The 23,381-nt window shown below is 57.0% G+C and overlaps 2 protein-coding genes across 5 annotated transcripts in view; both read left to right on the top strand.

Annotated features, from left to right (window-relative positions):
• Window positions 1-12,297, top strand: part of NTN3 (netrin 3) — a 19,546-nt gene extending 7,249 nt beyond the window's left edge. For both annotated transcript variants that reach the window (XM_086691503.1, XM_086691501.1), the window contains exon 6: window positions 12,248-12,297. In XM_086691503.1, coding sequence (XP_086547629.1) covers window positions 12,248-12,297 — 50 coding nt within the window. The remainder of the gene's footprint in view (window positions 1-12,247) is intronic.
• TBC1D24 (TBC1 domain family member 24) lies at window positions 12,248-23,381 on the top strand. 3 transcript variants are annotated; one of them, XR_015245286.1, is made up of 9 exons: window positions 12,248-12,367; window positions 13,590-14,667; window positions 15,305-15,322; window positions 15,818-15,976; window positions 17,076-17,139; window positions 18,107-18,202; window positions 18,417-18,639; window positions 19,009-22,682; window positions 22,765-23,381. XR_015245286.1 is itself a non-coding variant. In XM_025916823.2 (8 exons), exons 2-8 carry the CDS (start codon window positions 13,703-13,705, stop codon window positions 19,161-19,163), a joined length of 1,680 nt encoding a protein of 559 aa, XP_025772608.1. In that variant the 5' UTR covers window positions 12,248-12,367; window positions 13,590-13,702; the 3' UTR covers window positions 19,164-23,381. The 3 variants fall into 3 exon arrangements, 2 of the variants coding, with proteins under 2 accessions (XP_025772608.1, XP_025772609.1); XM_025916823.2 differs by having other exon boundaries at window positions 19,009-23,381; XM_025916824.2 differs by lacking the exon at window positions 15,305-15,322 and having other exon boundaries at window positions 19,009-23,381.

The raw sequence follows: 23,381 nt of genomic DNA, 5'->3' as shown, positions 1-23,381 counted from the left end.
TTGATTCCAAGGGCCTTCCTGGGGTTTAGTTGCCTTTTGGGAAACTTCCAGATGTCACTCATCTCAAGACTCGTTTCTCTCTAGACCAAGGGTTGGTCCTCTTGGAGCATTCTTTACACTTAGATCTCTGAAAAACACTTTTTCTAACCATGAAGAATGCTGAAGAAAGTGTTTTTCAGATCCAGAGATGCATTCAAAGTTACAGAAGTCTCAGGGTCCCCCTGCTGTCCTTCTGGGACCCCGGTTTCTGTGTGTTACATCAGCATTGGCAGCAAGCGGGACTTGGGAAAGACTCTGTTGAGGATGCAGAGGGCATGTATATGGTGCTGCCTCCCACACCTGGGGGCTGAGGGGGAGAGGGTGGGGAAAGGCCAGTGTTGCAAAAGGAGCCCCTACCTGCCCTCAGGAGTCATGTGGCCCCACCGCGCTGGAGGCGTAGGCCCCCCCAGGGCTGGGCCGGCCTTTGGATAAATGCACAGGGGGCTGTTAGCCATTATCTTTGCCTCTGACGGAACATGCTCTTCACTTAGGGCACCGGAGACAAGATCTCGTTGTGTCCTGTGCAGCTCTGTCCCCCACTGCCTGGCTGTGGGACCTTATCAGTCTCCCCTGAGTATTGCACAAGGATCTGCTGGCAGAGGTCACGTGCGAGCACTCATGGGCTCTCCCTCCATCCCACCCAAGCGTGCCCTCTCCTTTTACAGATGATTGGGAACACACTATGCACGGCTTGGCTTGTTTCCCATCATCTGAAACTGTGTCTGCCTGGTCGTTACACACTTTGAATTGGGTACCCCTCGCAGTGAGGGTTGTCGTTTACCTGTGGGTGTTCTGTCACCAATCAGTGCCTTACTGTTAGTGTTCTAGATGGAGCTCCTTGGCTGCTCCCGCCAAAAGCTCACCTCACCTCTCTGCCCCTTTAGCCTTTGCTTGTATCATTTTGCCAGCATTCCCTAGTCATTTTCAGTGATTGCTTTTCCAACAAGGATCCTTCTAGCCTTCGTATCTTGGTAGAGCTGCCAGCCTTAGAAGGATCCAGGTTTATGACTTAATTTCTCCCGCCTTTCCGGGCTGGCCCACCCCTCGCTGTCCAGCACAGGGGAGCAGGTGCCTCCCAGTGAACCCCAGGCCTCGTTCTTGGGCCCTTTGGCTTCTTGGAGCCTGTATGGCTGGTCTGTAGAGCTGTCTTGTCATCCACGCTGTGAGTGACGATCCCTGCCCTGCCCTCTTCAACAGCTGAGGGGTTCACTGGCCCCGCAGCGGCTGTGTTCCAAGGCCCTGTCCTGTGCCTGTGCTGTTGCTGCTGCTTCCTGGGCCAGGGCTGCCTCATCCTTCAGGACCCAGCTGAGGTCCCAGACTCTCTGTGCTTTCCTCTCCTCACGCCTGTGCCTGGGTTGGTGTGGTCAGTCCGTTCTCCTGGTCCCACAGGCAGAAGCTCGCTGAGAATTTGCATCTTTGTATTCTAGCATTGGGTAGTCTGGCGCCCAGGAAGTGTTTTGAATACCTATTTAAATCATTGTAGCTGCAGGACTCCCTCTTGCCCCAGCTTTGTTGTCAGGTCTAAAAATACTTCCTGAGTACCTGCTCTGTGGCCAGCCGTCTAAGGCACACCTGTCTCTGGCACCGTGTTTGGAATTCAGACCAGTCAGAGTTCTGATGCTGCTGACGGGGGCGGGGCTCTCTTCTGCTTCTCACTCTGTGCTGCTAGCTTATTTACCATGTGCCCTGGGGGTGTTTTCCCAGACCTGTTGGGAGAACCCTGTTTTGCTCAGAAGGTAAAGATCCTGAATTAACAGAGCCCCATTCGAACCTCAGCCCCTGCCTGTGGGCAGACCAGACCAGGCTGGGGGAAAGGTGTTTTGCCCCCCAGGGACACAGGGAACTGTTTTGAGCGGCCATCAGGGACCTGTTCCTTGTCCCATGCCGCAGGCTCAGATGCCATTGGTAAGACCTGCATTTGAACTTCTGCCTGGAGACAGGCAGACAGGCCAGCCAGCTGTGCTAAGATCAACGCCTCGTGAATGGTCACACCCCTTGTACCTGGCACGTGCCCTCTGTTGTGTGCCAGCAGCAAAGCGCCCACTATCAAGTTCCCCAGTCACTGGCCGCCCGACGGTCATTGTGCAATATGCCAGTTGCCATTAATATTTGAAAAATCCCTGTGTTGTGTCTCCGGGCTGCGACAGAGCACAGCCCGCTCTCCTGTTGTGCGAACATGCCTGCTGGGAAGGTCACACGCGTACAAGTTGGCAAATGCTCCCTCTTGTTATTTAGAATTAAATTTTCTTCTTGGGCTAAAGCAGTTTGGGGTTTTTCTGAGTCTCCATGTTGCTTTCTCTTGTTTCCTCCTTCCTGGGGACGCTGGGTGTGGTGTGAGGTACCCAGGTTCAAAAATCACCGTGTATTAGAAGAGCTGGACTCATAAGCAGGTAGGTCATCACAACAGCGTGCCAATGCCAGGAGGGGGTTGAGTTCAGTGAGGGCGCCCTCGGCCCTGCCTGGAAGGTCAGAGAAAGTCCGTGAAGGAGGGGGCATTTGGGCAGAGGCGGGAAGCAGGTCGGTGTGTCCTGCCTGGTTCCCTTCTCAACCGGGGCGCGTGCGCCGGGCTGGATCCCGCGGGAGGGTGCGGCCGGGGAGGCTTTCCGCTGCCGTCCAGAGGTGAGCTGCGAGTTGCTCAACAGCGGTAGAGACGCTTAGGAAAGCAGTTGGAGTCACAGGACTTGAGCTCACAAGACGATTTCAGGCTGAGAGGAGTGTGGACCCCTGCGAAAGCCACATTTAAGAGACAGGGGGAGGAACGATAGCGGGACCTGAGAGGGGAGGGGACGGACACAGGAGGGAGAGGAGAGATGAGAGCAGCGGGGTCCCCCGCGCCTGCTTCAGGGAGATAAGAGCCCAAGGGTGTCCTTGCGAGAAGGGCGGGGTGGGAGATGGGTGCACCCTGCTCTCTCCAGAAGCCTGACTGGGAGGGAAAGAAGAGGAGACGGAGCTGGAACTGCACGGGGGCTCTTAAAGCAGAGAGGGGGCGCTAAGGAGGCGGGTGACTTGGGGTGCCCAGGAGGTGAGATCCAGGTCCAAGCTGCGGGATGCAGAGTCAGGTGGAGAGGAGGGACAGCAGGAGGGCGAGGGCCACAGGCGGTGTGCAGCTGTCGGCTAGTGTGGAGGGTAAGAGGGTGCCGGCCGGTGGCGCTGAGGGCCGTGACCAAGGCAGCAGCATCTTTTCCCTCTACGGATGGTGTGCAGGGCCGACTCCTCCTGTAGGTGTGCCTGGCGCCTGAGAGAGCGCACCAGGGGCTCGGTGGGCAGGTCTAGGCTGAGTGGGCGAGGAAGTAGATCGAAGAGGGGCTGCTGGGTGAGGGGAGATGGAGTCACGACGTGTGGGGGCGGGGGGGGACAGTATAGAGCGCTTGGGTGGGGTTCCGAGAGTAGGGTGCTGGTGACACACCATCTCTGGGTGGAGCCGTTTCAGGGCTGACCAAGATGTGGATGAAGCGTTAGAGATGTAAAGGCTTCTAAAGTTGGGGATCATCAAGCTATGAGTGCCTACTCTGCCCTCTAATGCCCTGCAGCGAAGGCTTTGAGCTGGGATGAGTGCGGGTGGGCAGGGTCCTGGGAGAGCCCGGATAGAGGAGGACTACGTCCTGGGAGAGCCCAGATAGAGGAGGCCTACGTCCTGGGAGAGCCCAGATAGAGGAGGACTATGTCCTGGGAGAGCCCAGATAGAGGAGGACTACGTCCTGGGAGAGCCCAGACAGAGGAGGACACGTCCTGGGAGAGCCCAGACAGAGGAGGACTACGTCCTGGGAGAGCCCAGACAGAGGAGGACTACGTCCTGGGAGAGCCCAGACAGAGGAGGACTACGTCCTGGGAGAGCCCAGATAGAGGAGGAATGGGTCTAGGGAGAGCCCAGATAGAAGGGGGGCAGGGTCCAGAGAGCCTAGGTAGAGGGGACAGAGTCCAGGGAGAGCCCTGATAGAGGGGGGTGGGGTCCGGGGAGAGCCCAAACAGAAGGGGGTGGGGTTTGGGGAGAGCCCAGATAGAGGGTCCTGGGAGAGCCCAGATTGAGGGGGGGGTCATGTCTAACCCAGATGGAGGGGGGCAGGGTCAGGGGGGAGTCCCCTCTGGCCAGAAGGACAAAGGGTACATTCGGGGAGAGGGTGACGAGTTGGGTGTTGTGTGTCACAGACAAGTTCCAGAGCAAGAAGAGGTGGGAGTTAGGTGGGTGAATGCGGGGCAGCACAGTAAGGGAATGTGGGGGGTCGGTGACCGTGGTTTCCCCAGTGGGCCACGCTGTCACCACCAGCCATCTGCACGATCGGGAGTCCTCCTACAGCTGAGGGCAAAGATGGGAAGATGAGTGTGCCCCACCCAGGTTCCAGACAGTGTCCTGCAGCTTTGTCCCCGTGGCCTCCGGCAGATTCCTGGGAGGGAACGGGGCATTTCCTGGCCTCCCGACAGACTGGTGGGAGGACTGGACCTTGTGAAGAAGTCAGATTTGACTCACACTTGAGAAGAATGTTCCAGAGTAGTGGGAGACGGTGGTCATCGCCCGCCTTGGAATATGCCCCACTCCAGGCCTGCTCCAGTGCCCAGGCCTATCCCTGCCCCTTTGGGTTGTGTGAGCCAGACAGCCTCAGGGACATGTCGTGACCCCCCCCACCTCCTTCCCTCTTCCTTCCCCGGAGGCTCCGTTTCCCCTCCCACGCGGCTTGTCTTCCCTGCCTGGCCCGGTGGCCTCTGCACTCGGAGCATCTCCGTCTCAGGCAGCAAACACATCCCGTGATGGTTCTGTCTTTCTGGTCCAGACACCCTGGGGGGGCTGGAGAGGGACGGTGTCACCTCTGCGTGCCCGGCTCTGGTGCCAAGAACGTGTCGAGGGGCTCCTGGTTCTGCTGCACCCTGGCCTTTTTGCAGGCGCCACCTTGAGAGGGAATGATGATCTCTAAGGCTGAGGAGCCACCTAGAGATGGGGAAAGCTCTGAACTCCACTCGGGGGCACTGCCTGGGAAGGGGAGCAGTTCCCTGTCACGCGGAGCTCCGCAGGCCCAGAACCAAGTATGTCACTGCCTCTCCCTCCCCGTCCTGCCGTCCTTTCTCTCCTGGGACTCAGGGCATCCGTGCACGCGCCTGCACACGCAGCTGGGGCCACAGCCTCCTCCTTCCCCGTCCTTTGTTTCCTGGTCCCGCTCCCTGAACAGATGTGGGATTGCTCAGGCTGTGAAGGAAGAGCTGAGACCCAGCTGTGACACCAGCCACCCTGTCCTGTGCACGGTGACTAAGGCCCAGCAGGCCCAGCCCTGGCAGCCTGAGCTGTTCTGCGGTGGGGGGTGGGTCAGGATCCTGGTGAGTGCCTACTTCCCTCTGCTCTGCCAACTCACCCCTGCCTTGGGCCAGGTTCTCTGTCCTTGGCTTGGGTGTCTGCCTTGGGTCACCTCTTCTGGTGGAGTCCACTCCTGGGCAGTGTGTTGGGTCCACTCAGGGGCTGGCCTTATCCCACTCCTTCTCATGCCTCTTCTCTGGACTCTGCCCTCCTTTCTCAGCCACCAGGGTTGTTTTTTTTTCCAGCCTGTGGATCCGATCGGGCACCTAGGTGGCTCAGTTGGTTAAATGTCTGACTCTTGGTTTCAGCTCAGGTCATGATCTCACGTTCATGGAATCGAGCCCTGTGCTGACAGGGTGGAGCCTGCTCGGGATTCTCTCTCTCACTCTCTGCCCCTCCCCTGCCCTTGAGTGTGCGCATGCTCGCTCGCTCTCTCAGAATGAATAAACTTTAAAAAAAAAAAAAAAAAGTGGCTCTGGGGCGCCTGGGTGGCTCAGTCGGTTAAGGTCCAACTTTAGCGCCGGTCACCATCTCACGGTCCGTGAGTTCGAGCCCCATGTCGGGTTCTGTGCTGACAGCTCGGAGCCTGGAGCTGCTTCGGATTCTGTGTCTCCCTCTCTCTGCCCCTCTCTGCTCATGCTCTGTCTCTCTCACTCTCAAAATGAATAAATGTTTAAAAAAAGAAAAGTGGCTCTGATCATGCCACCTGCTGCTGAGACTCTCCTAGAGGTCCCCCTTGCATGGGGTGATGTCCAGTCTCCTAGTGCAGGTGGCACGCAGGGCCATCAGCCAGCCCCCTCTTATCTCAGCCCTGGCCACTCACCACCACCTGCCTCAGCTGCCCCATGTGCCCATCCCCATTCCCGCACCTGGCTGACTCCTCATCTTTGTACACTCGGGGTACCATCGCCCCTGCTGCTGTGCTCATGTGAAGTCTACACCTCGCCTCGGTCATCTCCCATTGCCCTGCCTGGCCTCTCATGGCACAGAAGAGTCATGTCAACACATGTTTGTCAAATGAATAAAAATTTGGGGTGAGGGGAGCCATGGGGTGCTGGACCCCCGGGAGGCACGGCCTGGGAGGAAGGCACAGCACCCAGTGTCAGTGAGTGGTTACAGTGGAATCACCTGGGCTTCATGTGCACATCTGTGTTTGTCATATCCAAGTGTTGTGGAAAATCACGTTCCCCACCCGAGAGGTGGGAAATGCAGAGGTCTCATGACTCATCAGATCCTGGGTGGTGTTTGGGGACAGCAGTGAGACCCTGAGAAGCTGGCCCTGCATGTGCTGAGGAGGGAGCCTGGGTGGGGCTGACCCTCCAGGTGACTGTCCACTCCTGAAGTGGGAGATGGGTGGTGGGCACAGCAGGGTCACTGGGAGCTCCCCGGAGGCTGACAGACCTGGGATGGACCACCTTGTGTGGAGGACTCAGGGGCCCCTCTCTGTGCCTGGTGTCCTCATCCATAACGTGGAGCCAGTCCCCACACTCCTGACTTGTCAGGGTTAAGGGAGATAGGAATGCAAAGCAGAAGCCATTGGCAGCCAGCCTCTCTGGCCCCTGAGGACCCGGGTGGGATGGGTCCTACCTGAACAGGTGGTGCCAGGGGCTTGCTGCTGGGCATCTCCTACCCCACCGTCCCTCCCGCTGTGTCTGCTCTCCCCTCTCATCCAGCTCCTGTCCACCGGGCCACCGTGTACCCGACAGACCAGAGCCCACAGGTTTGGGGCGCCTGGGCTCCTCCACTCCAGGCCGGCACCTTCTCTTCCTGTTGCCCTGGAGGGCGGAGTTGATTTGACTCCATGAGGTGTACCCAGTGAGGGTGTTTGCTTCACAGGAGCTCCTTCCCCAGGAACAGCCACCCTGGCCCCGGGGCCTGTGGGAAGGGCCCCCCCCGCCCCCCCCCCCGGTGCGGCGGATCCACCGGAGCCTGATGTGAACTTGACTTGGCACTCAGGATGGTGTACGTGGCCCGAGGGTATGGTGGTCACCACGACAGGAAGGGGAGCTGGACTAAAGTGTCACCAACATAGCAATATAATATTTGGGGGAAAGAGAGGTCACACGTTTCCACTGAGAGTTGTGTTTTATTTCCGTTTAAGAAATTCTTGCTTCCCATTTACAGCTACCCTGAACTCTGAAAACAGGCCCGGTGTGTGTGAGGGAAAGGGAAGTGAGAGCACCGGAAGAAGGGGCTTCTAGCGGTGGGGGAAGCAGGCCATTTGGAGGGACTGTCCCTGAAGAGAGAGCAGAGGACTTGGGATGTGGGAGAACATACCCCACAAGGAGGAGCTGTACTTGGGCCCCTCTGCAGGACCGATCACGTGTTGACCTTCCAGGTCCCTGTCACTCCCCAAATGGCTCTGAGCCCGTGCCAAGCCAGGAGACCTTGTGGGGGCGGTGATGAGAAGCCCTAGGGACATCTGAGCTGCCCTGCGTGCCAGGCTAGGCGGAGTGCTTTCTCTGAGCCAATTTAGTTAATCCTCACAACAATTGGCACACGGTTTGGATCGCCTCCCTTCCCCGATTCTGGCTGCCCTTATAAGAAAATCCAGACTCCTCCCCATGCATGATCTGGCCCCTGGATGTCTCTGTGCTCTTCCCCTTGCTTGCTGTGCCCTGGCCACACTGGATGCCCTTCTCTTCCTGGAGCACACCAGCCTGGTCCTGCCTCAGGGCCTTTGCTCTCCACATTGTGCATGGTGACCTTTCCTCTGCCCTCCCGGCTGCTTCCTTCTCATCACCTCAGCTCAAATTGGGAGAGGTCCACCCCGGGCACCCTAATAAAATAGCTGTCACCCTCCAGACGTGCTGTGTCCCCAGTATCTGAGATGATCACTGTCTGCATTTCTTGTGAGTCTAAAAGGATGATGAGTGGAATTTTTTCTATTTTCCCGGAATTGCAGACTAGGCCCGGAACCGAGGACAGGACACACAAAATACTTGCCTCCATTCCAAGTTCAGGGAGCTGCAGGCAGCTGGGGTCAGCCTCCTCCCACAGGGCTGATGGAGAGGTGTCCCCTCAGAAAGCCAGCCCCGCCCCCACCTCATTCCCCTGCCGAGAATGGTGAGGGGGTGGCCTTCAGGCGAGTGCAGTGTTACTGGGGAAAAAGCGTGCCTCCCTCCCCATCTGGAGGCCCAAGGAAGGCGGGGTTCCAGGGCACCTGCTGGCCATCCCCTCCCCCTCCCCGGGCTGCCAGAGCACAGACGGATGAGGGGAAATGAGTGGGGGTGTGCCTGTCTGCACGGTGCCCTCACGCCCCAGCCAGTGAGCCCTGAGGGTGAGCAGCAGGGGCTGCACGAGGTGGGTCGTATCCGTCGGCTCCGTGTCTCGCACTGGCACCCGCCATTTGGGGAAGAGGGATGGCTTGTGTGAGGTTCCTGCAAACAAGCGCCAAAGCTGGACTTGGAAGGCAGGCCTGACTGACCGAAAACCGGATGGTCTCTGCGTTAGCTCCTGCCTCCCTTCTCTGCCCCTGACTGCCGGGTACAGATGGGGGACGTGGAAGGGATGTGGAAGCGTGGGGAGCAGGTGTGGCCTGGTTCCTGTGGGGAGGGGGAAGGGGGGTTAGCCACAGGTGCAGGGGGGCATGGGGAGGGGTCCCTGCGGAGGGGGTGCAGCAGCTCCAAAGCTGACCTCCAGAGGGTGATGTTCGACTCGATGATTTTAAATTTTTGGTCTGTCTCCTGCCCTCTGGCTTCTCCCTCCCAGCAGCAAGCCTGGCTGTGAATGAGTGTATCTGTCAATCTAAGGAAAGGGCTTTGCGCGATAGGCACTAAAATGTGAGTAGTGATTCTCTTCAGGTACAAGAGCAGGGACAGTTGGGGGGATAGCTGAAACAGGACTTGACATTTTTGTTCTGTAATTTCGTATTATTTGCCTTTTTTGTTTAAAAACAACAACTAAGGAAACGACCCTGGAGCTGGTCTTACAGATGCCTGAAGATGTCACCGCAAACCTTGTTTGCCCAGCCCCAGAAATGCCAAGGTCTCTTTTTGGGTGGGGACCTTAGGAGGAGGCCTGTGGGGGTCCAGGGAGCACTTTCGGGGTCTCCTGAACACGTCCTTGCCTCGGAGACCCTGAATCCAGAGTGTCCCTGGGTTACTTGCTGTAACGCTTTGTCTGCTTCTCGCTGAAGGTCCTTCTGAAGGAACTTTGTAGGTGCGATAATGGTTTTTGGAGTTTTCAGTTTAATATTCAACCCGGATGTGAGGCCAGTTGAATGAGGATTGGTGCCGTCCTGCCTGGATCTTGTTCTGTTCATAAACATGTTTATTGCCCCCAGAGGAAGCTGCTGCTTTTCACGCAGACAGGGAGGGCCTGGGGTCCCCTTTAGAGGGTAATGGGCTCAGAGCCTAGAATGAGGGATGGAAACCCTACAGGTGGGGCACCCGGCTGGCTCCGTCGCAAGAGTCTTGATCTCGGGGTTGTGAGTTCGAGCCCCACACTGGGTGTAGAGATTACTTTGAATGAATGAGTACATACATACATACGAAAAGTATAGGTAGTTTGCACATGGGGACTGTGGGGTGCAGCCTGGGTGTGGCTCTGGGGGTTCACATAGGCCCAACCTTCAGGGCCTGGGGAGGAGGGGGTGCCCCTGGCTACTTTCCCATCTAGGACCCACCCAGGCTCCCATTAAAGCTTCCTTTCTTCTGAGCAGGGAAACTCCAGCCCAGCCCCACACAGGGTCCTGCTGTGGATGAGGTCCTGCTGTGGGATGTGTTAAATGGGTGTTGTCACAAAACCTTAGTTTCCTGCTGTGGACTAGGCGCTTCCGCTGGGACCTGGTAAATGGGTGTTGTCACAAAACCTTAGTTAATCTTCCCTATGGGGAAGCTCCTATAAAAGCAGTGATGGGGCTGGGAATGCAAGCTGGTGCAGCCACTCTGGAAAACAGTATGGAGGTTCCTCAAAAAACTAAAAATAGTACTACCCTACGACCCAGCAATGGCACTACTAGGCATTTATCCAAGGGATACAGGTGTGCTGTTTCGAAGGGACACATGCACCCCAATGTTTATAGCAGCGCTATCGACAATAGCCAAAGTATGGAAAGAGCCCAAATGTCCATGGATGGATGAGTGGATAAAGAAGATGTGGTATAATGTACAACAGAGTATTGGTCGGCAATCAAAAAGAATGAAATCTGGCCATTTGCAGCTACGTGGATGTAACTGGAGGGTATTATGCTAAGCGAAATTAGAGAAAGACAAATATCCTATGACTTCACTCCTATGAGGACTTTAAGAGACGAAACACAAGGGAAGGGATGAACACAAGGGAAGGGAAACAAAAATAATATCAAAACAGGGAGGAGGACAAAACAGAAGAGACTCTTAAATATGGAGAACAGAGGGTTACTGGAGGGGTTGTGGGGGGGGGGATGGGCTAAATGGGGAAGGGGCACTAAGGAATCTACTCCTGAAATCATTGTTGTACTATATGCTAGCTAATTTGGATGTAAATTTTAAAAAATAAAAAATAAGACAAGTTAAAAAGAAAAAAAGAGCATTGTCAGGGCACGTGGGTGGCTCAGTGGGTTAAACGTCTGACTTCGGCTCAGGTCATGATCTCACAGTTTGTGGGTTCAAGCCCCACATCGGACTCTGTGCTGACAGTTTAGAGCCTGGAGCCTGCTTCAGATTCTGTGTCTGCCTCTCTGCCCCTCCCCCACTCATGCTCGCTCTCTCTGTCAAAAATAAGTAAACATTAAAAAAAATACATAAAGAGCAGTGTCAACTGATACGTATCCAAAAGAGCCAGAAGCCGGGACTCCACCAGACCCGGGCACCCGGTGTTCACAGTGTTACTTACAACAAATAGCCAGGAGGTGGCCGCAGCCCGTGTCCACTCAGAGATGAGTGGGTAAGCACAATGTGTTCTGGTCACAAAATGGAGTATTATTTGGCCATAAAAAGGAATGAAATTCTGGTAAATGGGGGGGCAGGACACGTAGGTGGAGTGCAGAGGTATCTTGGGACAGTGAAACTACTCTGTATGATTTTGTAATGAGGATATGTGTCATTACACATTTGTCCAAACTCCTAGAATGCACACCGGGAGCAGACCCTCATGAATCTGCCGATTTTAGGTGATGATGATGTTTTAATGCAGGTTTCTCATTGGACCAGATGCCCCACTCCCCTGGGGGGTGTTGACGAGGGAGCGGGTATGTGTGAAATCTCAGTACCTTCCTCTCAACTTTTCTGTGAACCTGCAACTGCTCTAAAAAATAATCTTAAAAAAAAAAAAAATCCTGATACATGCATGCTATAAACGTAAATGAATCGGGGTGCCTGCGTGGCTCAGTCGGAGTGTCTGACTTCAGCTCAGGTCATGATCTCATGGTTCGTGGGTTCGAGCCCCTCATGGGGCTCTGTGCTGACAGCTCAGAGCCTGGAGTCTGCTTAGAATTCTGTGTCTCCCTCTCTCTCTCTGCCCCTCCCTCACTTGTTTTCTCTCCCTCTCAAAAACAGATAAACATTTTAAAAAATTGAAAAAAAGTAACCTAGATGAACCTTGAAGGCATTATGCTCAGTGAAATAAGCTAGTCACAAAATGACAAATGTGTGTGATTTCACTTCTGTGAGATTCTTAGAGTTGTTGCCTTGGTAGAGACAGAAAGGAGAAGGGTGGGCTCCAGGGGCTGGGGGAGGGGGAGTCCATGCGTCCTGGGGGCAGAGTTTCAGCTGGGAAGACGAAAGAGTTGTTGGCACGGTGGTGGTGAGGGCACAGTGTGACTGCGCTTCCTGCCACGGTTCCGTAGGCTCAGAGACCGTTACCCTGGTAATTCTACATATGTTTTCCCACAGTGAGAAAAACCACACTGCACCGAGGGGCTTCTCACATATACAGCTTTTAGGCTATAATTCTTTAATTTCCACTCCACGTTTTTAAGGTATTATTTCCTTTTTGTATTTTCAGATGAATGTTACAGATGCAGGAGAAACTGGAATGATCTGGCCATCTACTGAAACTTGCTGAAGCAAACCGTTATGACGTCTCTGGACCCTGTACTGTCCCAGGCGGAAAGGCTAGTCTGAGGTGTGTGGGCATACGCTGCTCTTGGGTGTGTCAGCACACCTTCCCTGTGTGCAACGTCCGCCTGGATCTCACTAGTTTCCCGTAATGGAGAGACAGCACCAGACCCCCCAGTGTGATACTTCTGGCTCCTGTGGACCCAGAAATGTCTTAATTTTGAAGCAGTGACACCTTCTGTTTCTTTCTCAGCCCTCCCGTTTACTCCCCGACAGCAAGTCTTCTCTGGAAGGCCTACCTGAAACTCAGCTGGCGTTTCTAGAAAGGTCAGGGCTTGCCTGTGGCTTCTGACCCAGGGCGGGTGGGGCAGAGCAGTTGTGTGGTGCCGTGCTCGGCGCAGCTGCAGAGGCCCGGAGCCTTAGGGAGTAGACACTGGGCAGCTTTTAACTGGCTGGGGTGCTCCTGTCCAGCGAGCCCCCCCGCCGCGGTGTTGGGGGGGAAGGAGGGCTGGGGGGCCCGCCTACACCCGGCAGAGAGTTGTCTTCAGCAGGATCTGGCTGGCCTAGCCCTTCTGGGATCTGAGCCTTAGGCTCTCATTACTCAGAATCTGTGTGATCTACTCCAGTAACTGCATGAAAAGAAGTTCTACTCCAGAGTTCATAGTGACTTCTCAAAATATCCACTCATCTTGTTTTTCTTTAAATGTTTGTGTATTTTGAGAGAGAGAGAGAGGGCGGGAGGGAGAGCTAACAAGGAAAGGAACAGAGAGTGGAGGAGACAGAATCCGAAGCAGGCTCCAGGCTCCGAGCTGTCAGCACAGAGCCTGACGGAGGGCTCGAAACCACAAACCGCAAGATCATGACCTGAGTTGAAACCAACAATCAGGTGTTTAACCGACTGAGACACCCAGGTGCCCCTCCACTTGTTTTAAGTAGAAGCCCTCCTAATACTTTATAGAAAAATGAAAATAAAAACATGCTCTTTAAAATGTGAACTTTCGGGGCGCCTGGGTGGTTCAATTGGTTGGGCATCCGACTTCGGCTCAGGTCACGATCTCACAGTCTGTGAGTTCGAGCCCCACGTCAGGCTCTGTGCTGATGGCTCAGAGCCTGGAGCCTGCTTCGGATTCTGTGTCTCCCTCTCTGTCTGCCCCTCCCCTGCTCATGCTTTGTCTCTCTCTGTCTCAAAAATAAATAAAAACATTAAAAAAATTAAAAAAAATGTGAACTGTCGTATATGGTTAATAGATAACCTATGCGTACATTAAGCCTGACTTTCAATCCGACAGGGTACAGGATGGCAAAGAGGTCAGCAGCAAAGCCTAGGAGACGGGGCTGGGGGATTTAGCTGCTCCGTGCCTCTCCCGGCAGCCTGGGATCCCCGTGCTGGGCGCCCCGCACCATGGATCCCCCGGGCTACAACTGCTTTGTGGACAGAGACAGGATGGACGCGGCCGTGCAGGACCTGGGCCCCAAGGAGCTGAGCTGCACCGAGCCGCAGGAGCTGAAGCAGCTGGCTCGCCAGGGCTACTGGGCCCGCAGCTACGCCCTGCGGGGGAAGGTGTACCAGCGCCTGATCCGGGACATCCCCTGCCGCACGGTCACACCGGACGCCAGCGTATACAGCGACATCGTGGGCAAGATCGTGGGCAAGCACAGCAGCAGCAGCCTGCCCTTGCCCGAGTTTGTGGACAACACTCAGGTGCCCAGCTACTGCCTGAACGCGCGGGGCGAGGATGCCGTGCGCAAGATCCTGCTGTGCATCGCCAACCAGTTCCCCGACGTGTCCTTCTGCCCCGCCTTGCCCGCGGTCGTGGCCTTGCTGCTGCACTACAGCACGGACGAGGCCCAGTGCTTTGAGAATGCCTGCCGCATCCTGGCCTGCAATGACCCCAGCCGGAAGCTGGTGGATCAGAGCTTCCTGGCCTTCGAGTCCTCCTGCATGACGTTTGGGGACCTGGTGAACAAGTACTGCCAGGCGGCCCACAAGCTGATGGTGGCCGTGTCAGAGGACGTCCTGCAGGTCTACGCGGACTGGCAGCGCTGGCTGTTCGGGGAGCTGCCCCTCGGCCACTTCGCCCGCGTCTTCGACGTGTTCCTGGTGGAAGGCTACAAGGTGCTGTACCGCGTGGCGCTGGCGATCCTCAAGTTCTTCCACAAGGTGAGGGCTGGGCAGCCGCTCGAGTCAGACAGCGTGAAGCAGGACATTCGCACCTTCGTCAGGGATATCGCCAAGACCGTGTCTCCTGAGAAGCTGCTGGAGAAAGCATTTGCCATCCGCCTCTTCTCCCGGAAGGAGATTCAGCTCCTGCAGATGGCCAACGAGAAAGCTCTGAAGCAGAAAGGCATCACCGTCAAGCAGAAGAGGTAGGCAGGCCCCTTGGGGCCTTGGGTGTGGCCCGCCCCTGGGTAGGTGAGGGACCCACTAGGGTAGGGCGTAGGTGGGATGCGTCCTGGCGGCTGGGGCCTGAGCTAGTCCTGCCAGGCTCCTGGTCTGCCTCCTGGCAGCCAGCCCTGCGTGGATAGGAAGCCATGGGAGTGAGGAGGGGGCCTTCTGGCTACAGCCACGGGCTGCTCAGACAGCTGCGGGTACAGAAGGTGCAGGGAGGGTCCTGCCTTCAGGGTCAAGGCCGGTGGCGGAGATGGACGCTGGATGCTGACCATGGAGTCAGAAGGTCTGGCGGTGGGCCCGGCTGACTGCCTCAGATCATTTTAAAGCAGCCCCTGCTCTGTCCCCCATCTGGGGTCTGTGCTCCCTTGCCGGCTGCTCTTGCGGCTGCTGGGTATGTCCCCCTGCCCTGAGTACCGCCCCTGGGAAGCCAGGCTGGGAGGGGCCCACGGTGTCCCAACACCATCTCGGCATGACCGTGCCCTTGGTGTGGAGGCCTTTCTCCTGGGCCAAAGGCAGGTTCGTCCTGGCCATCAGTATTTGCCACTAACCTGTCCTTGTCTGTTTTATTTTTCTTCCTCTTCTCTGTGTCCGTTGCTTCCCCCTGTTTTTCAGTGTTTCACTTTCTAAAAGGTAGGTCTGGAAACCATATCTTCATTCCTGGCTTTTCTCCATCTCCCGTCCTGGCTATCCCAGGGCCCAGCTGCTTTCTCTGGCTCTTGGGGCTGGGTTTGGCAATGCTGCCTTAAACCCTGGCTGCTCTTCAAGCTCTCTGTCTGTCTGTCTGTCTGCTCAGCTGCCTCAGACATGCTGTCTGTCCGTGCTTGGCTGGCTCTGAAGCATTGTCTTGTCAGAGCTGGCTCACTCTGTGTCCCCATTCATTAGAGAAGACGTGCTTCTGTCCCCACCCAGGTTGAGTGCTCTCCCCTCTGTAGCTGATGGGAGCGGGGCTCCAGGGCTCAGCGCCATTCCCCCAGTCCCGTTTCCTCGTTTCCTCGTTTCCTCGGGAATAGCAGAGAAGCCCCCTTCAGGCATAGCTCATGCGCGAGGCTCCGCAACGCTCCCGGGCGGGGGGCGTGGCCAGGGCGTGGTCAGGGCTGCATTCTGAGCCCTCCCCACTCTCCCCAGGCAGTTTGTGCACTTGGCGGTGCACGCGGAGAACTTCCACTCAGAGATCGTCAGTGTGAAGGAGATGAGAGACATCTGGTCGTGGGTCCCTGAGCGCTTTGCCCTTTGCCAGCCCCTCCTGCTCTTCTCCTCGCTGCAGCACGGGTACAGCCTGACCAGGTAACACCCGGGAGCCCGGCAGCGGCCCAAGGCACGGGCTCCAAGGGCCTGACACATGGGAGGATGGAGCAAGCCGTGGAGACACCCCGGAAGTGTGGGTAGTGTCTGGGGATGGGCCCTGGGATCTACCTGCCTTTTCCTCAGGGGCCTTAGAATTGAGAGCCCCTTTTTCTGGGCTTCTCCTGCTCCCCGGCCACCCAGACTTCAGGGGTCGCTGCCCTGAATACACAGCACTAATCCAGGCTCCTGTGTAGGTGTGATGACCCTGGGAGGTGGAACCCCCACACAGGAACTTCATCCTAGCACAGGAAGACCTGTGGCGGTAGGCCCTGGGCCCCTGCTGCCCAAGCCCCACCTGGCTGGTCCACAGCTGAGTCCGGGGTGTCCCTGCCTCTCGAGGCAGCTCTGCCAGGTTCGGCCCCAGTCAGCCTTAGATGGCAGGTCGCCTCAGGAGCTTCTGGCTCAGGTCACAGGTGACCCCGCAGAGGTGACATAGGCAGAGCTGTCCCAGCCCACATGACTGTTACAGCATAGCTAAAGACACGTTCACCTGGTCCCTGCCTCTGTGCTGTGTGGGAGGCCTGCTGTGGGACAGCCAGGCTGGGCCACCAGGGATGCCATGAAGGCTCCGGGCACTTGGTGCCACCAGGATGCTGTGTCCAGCCTCCTCGTGCACTCTGTGACCCACAGGCTCAGGCCCCCCCCCCCCCCCCCCCCCGCCCCAGCACCTGTGAGCTTTCCGAGAGCAGGTTCCTCGGGTTTTGCTTCCCTGAAGCTCCTGACACGTGGCTGTGCCCGCTGAGGGCCGTCATGCAGCTTTTCCCCACGTTGCAGCAGCGCTGACGGTCCTGGCCAGCTGACTGCTCGGCCCTGAGGCTGCCAGGCCCGGGCCCCGTCTTGGCTAAGAAATGCCTGGGCCAGGGTGCTGCCGGGTCCTTGGCCACCACACCTGGTCCCCAGGAGATGAGGAAGCACAGTTCCCAGACCCGTCTCCCCCAGACAGCCTGGGCTTCTCAGATGCTCTGGGTGCCAGATTGCTGTGGCCAGAGGTGGCACAGAGGTGGGATGGAAGCCTGGCATGTGTGGTCTTTGCCCCCAGGTTTTATTTCCAGTGTGAAGGACATGAGCCCACCCTCCTGCTCATCAAGACCACGCAAAAGGAGGTGAGGAGAGGCCCTTGCCACTAATGAGCCTTGGGGCGGGGGTGGGGGTGCCCCCTGAAGCTTCCACCCAGGCTTCCTTCTCTTAGGGGCGCAGAGTGGAGCCCACCCTCCACAGAGAGGTGAATCCAGCCTCTCCATCTGACCCCCAACCACCCAGGGCCTCCCGCTTCCCTGGGGGGCTCCAGGCCCCTGCTGAGCAGCCTGGTGGCACAGAGCCTGGCTTCAAGGAGCGAGCCCTGCACAAATACCCCGTGAGCAGGGCCCTGCCTCCACCCATGACAGGCGACTCTCAGGGCCCTGTCCTCTGCTAAGTGCTCTGAGGCACCCAGGGAAGTCGGAACTCACGTGCCCCCATCCTAGGGGCGTGTGCACGCGGTAGAGGCTCCTGGTTCTGTGGCTCCCACACCTGCACCCACGGGAGTGGTAGGTTCCTCACCCGGTTCCGGGTTCCGTGTCTGGGATTCCAGGAGGAGCCTGGGCGTCTGCACTTTAGCAGGTGACTCACTGTCAGACGCTTCAGGCAAAGCCTGCAGCCACGCTGCCTGCAGCCCCTCCAAGGACTGAGTCGGCACTTTGCTGGCTGGCTGGAGGTTAGGGAACATTCTCGAGCAGGGTCACCTCTCAGAAGCTTCTGTGTAAGGGGCATCCCTGGGGTTGATGCCCAAAGTCAGAGTGTGGAAGTGGGCTCATTCCCATGCTTGAGGGCCAAGGAGGGAAACAGAAATATCCCAAACACGCTGATGATGGCGGAGGCAGCCACCCACCCACCCTCACCGCCCGCCCCATGCCCTGCAAACTCTGACCTCCCCACCCCACTGTCCACCTCCACCCTTTCCCCTCGGGCACACCAACAGCGCCCCCTATCGGTGACCACCCTGGGGGGTGAGGGGGTGGTCCCCAGCAGGCTCTGAACGAGGGTGCTCCTGCAGGTGGGGCACAGCCTCACACCACCGGCCTTTCTCCCCAGGTGTGTGGGGCTTACCTGTCAACAGACTGGAGTGAGAGGAACAAATTTGGAGGCAAAGTGGGCTTCTTTGGGACGGGAGAGTGCTTCGTGTTCAGGGTGAGTGTGTCCGGCTGGGGGCCCTGCTCAGGAGACCCTGCCTCCCACTCCTCCTGGTGCTCCCCCCACAGAGTGCCTCCCCACGTCCTTCTTGTTTGTGATCCATCGACAGGCGAGCCTCGTCTGCCCGGTGCAGTCGGCTCCCCGGCCCGGGCCCCGATAAAGATTGGTGGGGGGCGTGTGCCTGTGACTCACGCTGCCCTTGTGCCCTCAGCTGCAGCCTGAGGTCCAGCGCTACGAGTGGGTGGTCATCAAACACCCGGAGTTGACCAAGCCAGTGTCCTTGGAGGCTGCTGCCGCTCCATCCCCTCTCGGCCGCCCCACATCCTCAGACCCTGCCGACCGCCTCTCGCCCTTCCTGTCCGCGCGGCACTTCAACCTGCCCTCCAAGACCGAGTCTATGTTCATGGCTGGGGGCAACGACTGCCTCATCGTAGGTGGGCGCCTCCCCGCACTCCAGGCTGGGCTCCTCCCTGCCCTCGGTCACGTAGCCCAGGAGATGGGTGCGAAGTCGTGGGGGGAACCGAAGCCCCTGCCATGGCGGGTGCCTCATGTGAGGGACAGGCAGAGGAAGAGAGCCGGGACTGTTGGGGCTGGAGTGGGTGCAGGGGTGGGAGCGGGGATCAGAGGGTGCACGGTGGGGGCCCCAGCCAGGGGTACTGAAGGCCAGCCCTGTGGTTTTAGAGAAGTCTCTGGCAGGGCTGGGGCGGGGTCCCCATCCAAGCGGGGCTGCTGAGGAGCAGGAGGAGAGCCTCTAGGGGGCAGTGCTGGACAGAGGGACAGATGCTGACCCCAGCATCCCACAGGTGGAGGGGGCGGCCAAGCGCTCTACATCGATGGGGACCTGAACCGGGGCCGCACTGGCCACTGCGATACTTTCAACAACCAGCCCCTCTGCTCTGAGAACTTCCTCATCGCTGCCGTGGAGGCCTGGGGCTTCCAAGACCCCGACACCCAGTGACAGGCCTGCGCACGTGGGGACGGAGCTGTCACCGTGGGGTGGGGGTGGGGCAGTGGCCCCCTCTTCATGGGGCAGGCAGTAAAGGAAGAACCCCCCTCCGTGTGGTGGGCAGCATGTGGGTGCAGCTGGGGCTCTGGTGCTGGGCCGGGAAGGGGTGCCCGGACCTCAGCTGGCTGAGCCTTGCCCTACTCAGACCTACGCAGACTTGCTTGGACTCAGGCCCTGCTTCTCTGTGGAGCATCCTGTGCCCAACGCCTGGAAGGGGCTACATCTTGCAGCCCCTGAGTCTTAGTCCCTTGGTGCGGAGATGGGGACTCCGAAAGGCAGAAGGAACCTTCCGGCAAGTGTGGGTCAATGGCGCCCCCTGCTGGGGCCTGTTAGCACGGCTCTGAACGGAGCCCTGAGGCTGCCACCTGGTGGGCTGCTGAAGGCCCCCCGGGAGAGACAGATGCCCTGGCGCCTGCCCCCTGTCCATATCCCCTCCCACTGTCCGGGGCTTCTCACCCAGTGTCCTCTTCTGGTGCTGGCCTCCTGTGGCCGCCTCTTGGACAGGAGCTGCAAGGTGAAAGAGGGAAGGGCAGGATCTGGGCCCCTCCTGAGGGAGGGAGAGCCGGAATGATGCAGGGCTGGAGAGGACATTATGTGTCCTCGTGTTTCAGAGCCTGACGCTCCTGCGGGGCCTCTCTGTGGGTTCACAACTGGAGAGGCTGCCCAGGACGGCCCAGGGACGGGCCCTCTGCCACTGACCCCAAACCCACCAGCTGCATTTCCACAGGCTTGTCCAGAGAAACCCAGACCCCTGGGGGTTTCTTCAGCCTTCCTCCTCTCTGCGGGGGAGGGGGGGGCCTCCTCTGCTCCCCTCGGTCCCTGCAGTGGCCCCAGGATCCTGTCCAGACTCCTCAGCGTGGCATGCTCGTCTTTGTCCATCCCCACGGGCCCCAGGTTGCCGGGCCCCCCCTCCCCAGATCCTTCCCACACGGCGCCTTCACCACATGCCCCTCTGTGCGCCTCTCACAGCCCTGTGTTTGGCTACACAGTGTGGTGTCCTCGTGCTGCAGCCTGTCCCCCACTTCCCTGCCCCGCCTGGCTCTGCACACGCCCTGCAGACTGTAGGGACCACGTGCAGACTTGCCAGGGGGTGCTGTGGGGAGTGACCTCTCACCCCATGCCCTCCCTCAGCTGGTCCTGAGGGCCTGGGCACCCGGGGAGGGGGCGGGAGGGGGCGGGAGGGGGGGAGCAGACAGACAGACACCCAAGCAGCCGTGCTGGGGGCTTTGGCAGCCTGGGCCACAGGTGCTGGGGTCCTGGCCCCCACGTGGCTGCAGCCAGCCTCTCGGCGTCCCCACGCGTGATGCCTCTGCTGTCTCCATCTTGCTTGGTCCTCCTGTGGGGCACTGGCCCTCCTAGTTCAGTCTCCTCTGAGCTGGGCCGCCGTGGCTCAGGAGGAAGGACCAGGAGCCCTGTGTGGCTTCGGGCAAGCCCGTGGACCTGCCTGGAACCCTTTTTCCCCAACCGTAAAAAGGGGCCAGTCATCCTGCACCGCTGTCCCGTGGGACTGTTCAGAGGTTCTGAGGGGGACCGCGTGAGTCTCCAGTGAGTGGAGAGGTGCCGGAGGCAGTATCACAGTTCATCCCCCCCCCCCAACACACCACGGCAGCCCTTGCCCCCCCAGCCCCAGCCCTCCTGTGGCGCAACTTTGGTGTTCATTAAACACGGTCTTGTTACATGAACTCTGAGGGTCCAAGTCTGGTCTCTTCATCCAGAGGAGCCTCCAGGGGCTCCCCTGGGTGGGCCGCCAAATGGGGCACAGGAGGCTGCACCTTCACGATGCCTGTCTGCGTCACCAGTGGAGTGTTGAGGGCCTTTGAATACCACCTTCTGTAAGCCACTGGAGGTATATCCAAGCACTGTTTGCGTGGCTCCCTCTGCAAACTTCTGGAGCCTGGGGAATTCTTTGCTGGTGAGTGAGTCTGGAGGAGTCCCTGTGGCTGCCCTGAGGCTCCTACCTGGCCCTCGAAGAAATCCAGCCCAGGAGGGAGATGATGGCTTAGTCACGGGGTCTCTGTCTATAGCGTGCGGTCTCTGTGTGCACGTGCAGCGCCCAGGTTCTTCCACTTTGACGTTGTCTCCCGAGCTGTCCTGCTGAACTAAAAGGTATGTGACTATTACCTTCATTTTTAATTCTTATTTATTCTTGTGCGATGTCAGGTGTTCCCAAATAGAACACGTTTTGTTAATATTCTCTGTTGTTTCTTCTTGATTACCTAGAATTAGCTTTTGATGTTAAAAATAGCCAAATTTTTATGGAATTGCATGATGAATTATTACCCGTTTTTCTAGAAACATTTAGAAGTTTATTTTGAGGGGTGCCTGCCTGGCTCAGTTGGAAGAGTGTGCTGTGCGACTCTTGATCTCGGGGTCGTGAGTTCAAGCCCCACACTGGGTGTAGAGATTACTTAAATAAAACTTAAAAAGAAAACAGAACATAGTTTGAATCAGTTCATTAAATTAATTTGTTGAAGTGGACTATATGCGTTTAGGGCTTCAGAACGTCAGTTTTTTAAAAGTAATTTATAATACAAGAGTAAGGCATTTGTATTATGAATTTTTCAGAGTTTTAATTGCTGAATTGAAATTAGTATTTCAACTTTTCCTACTTTTATAAGCGGGGTGCTTAATTTTTTGAGTTTCTCCTGGCAACTTGTTGCAGAAAATTCTGAAGATTCTAGGCTTTCAAATTTCTTATCCATTTCCTGAAGCCATAAGGCCTGTATAGTGTCTTTTAGTATTTATTATTTACCAGATTTGGGTTTTGTAACTTTTCATTCTAAATAATTTTAGATTTATGGATGAGATGCAGAGGTGGCCCAGCGGGTTTCCATGGGCCCTACCAAGCTTTCAGAGGCCTCGTACAGCACATGTATCCAAGCAGAGATGAATATTGGGATATAATGCTATTAACCACAGATTTAATCAGATTCCTTGAGTTTTCCCACAGCCCTTTCTCTGTAGCAGGAATAGTTTTAATTTGTATAGATATTTACATTTTTATTAAATCCAGAGTGACTTCAGAATTCATGGGCCTAGGGCTGCCTAGGTGTCCCCAGTAGGTTGAGCGTCTGACTTTGGCTCAGGTCATGATCTCACAGCCTGTGACTTCGATCCCCACATCCGGCTCTGCGCTGACAGCACGGAGGCTGCTTTGGGTTTTCTGTCTCCCTCTCTCTCTCTGTCCCTCTCCACCCCCTCTCAAAAATAAACATTAAGAAAAAATTCACAAGACTAAACACTGGTCAAAAAAATAAATTAGCCAGCACAACCCCGGTCTCAAACATGGATTCACATCTTGACTGTTGTCCTCGCCCAAATGCCCCGTTTGCGTGGGGAAGTTACCCGGTGAAGCCAGGAGCACCAAGGACACCTCACGAGCGCTTGACCCTGCAGCATCTAAGTTAGGCAGGAAAGCGTGTGGATCTTCAAAAATAACCTGGCATAAAACAGAATCACGATCTTCATCAGGTTAGTGTCAGACTGTGCCCTGAAGTTAGGCACGGTGTCACGTGATTCGCTGCTAAAGATGAAATGCCTCACACACTTGCAGACGTGCTCACTTGACCCAGCCGCATGGAATTTAACACGTGCGACCGAAGAAGCAAAATCAGTGGACACGCGGTCACACAGACACACTGACCCGTGACGTGCCTCGGAGACGCACCAGCTGTTAAAAACCTGCTTCGGATTGCTGAATCCACAGCGTGTTCCCTAGTTGTCCAATTAGTTTGGGCACGTAGAAGCCATTTCATCGGTGAGAAGCACCGCTGGCCGTGGGGGCCTGCAAGTCGGGTCTGGTCCGGGGACGCCGGGGACGCCGTGGCCGCGTGAAGGCCGGGAGTGGGCCCTGCTCGACTTCACGCTGAGGTGCGCTGACTCGCAGAGGACTCACCTCAGCAAAAGCAAGCGAGCTCACGACTGAAGAGGAGAAAGTCGTGTGGATGATCTTACCTTCCATTCTTGCGCAGGCCGGTTATTGGCTGGGAAATGGAGCATCTGAACGAGTGTCACCAAGAATCGTGAGACCAAGTAAAAATACACTGGCGTGTGGCGACCGAACTTTGGCTTTGCGGCAGAGTCTAAGTTGGGAAGAGTGAAAATAAAGGATTTTGTAACGTGGTTGGTCAGTGTTCATTTGAGTCCTAAATAAAAATCAATGAGAGCTAA

This window comes from Puma concolor, chromosome E3 (genome assembly GCF_028749965.1).
Source record: "Puma concolor isolate L17-30 chromosome E3, mPumCon1.1.hap2, whole genome shotgun sequence".
Lineage (NCBI taxonomy): Eukaryota > Metazoa > Chordata > Mammalia > Carnivora > Felidae > Puma > Puma concolor.
Note: the sequence above shows the minus strand (reverse complement) of the source record. Positions and strands in the feature narration are given on the sequence as shown.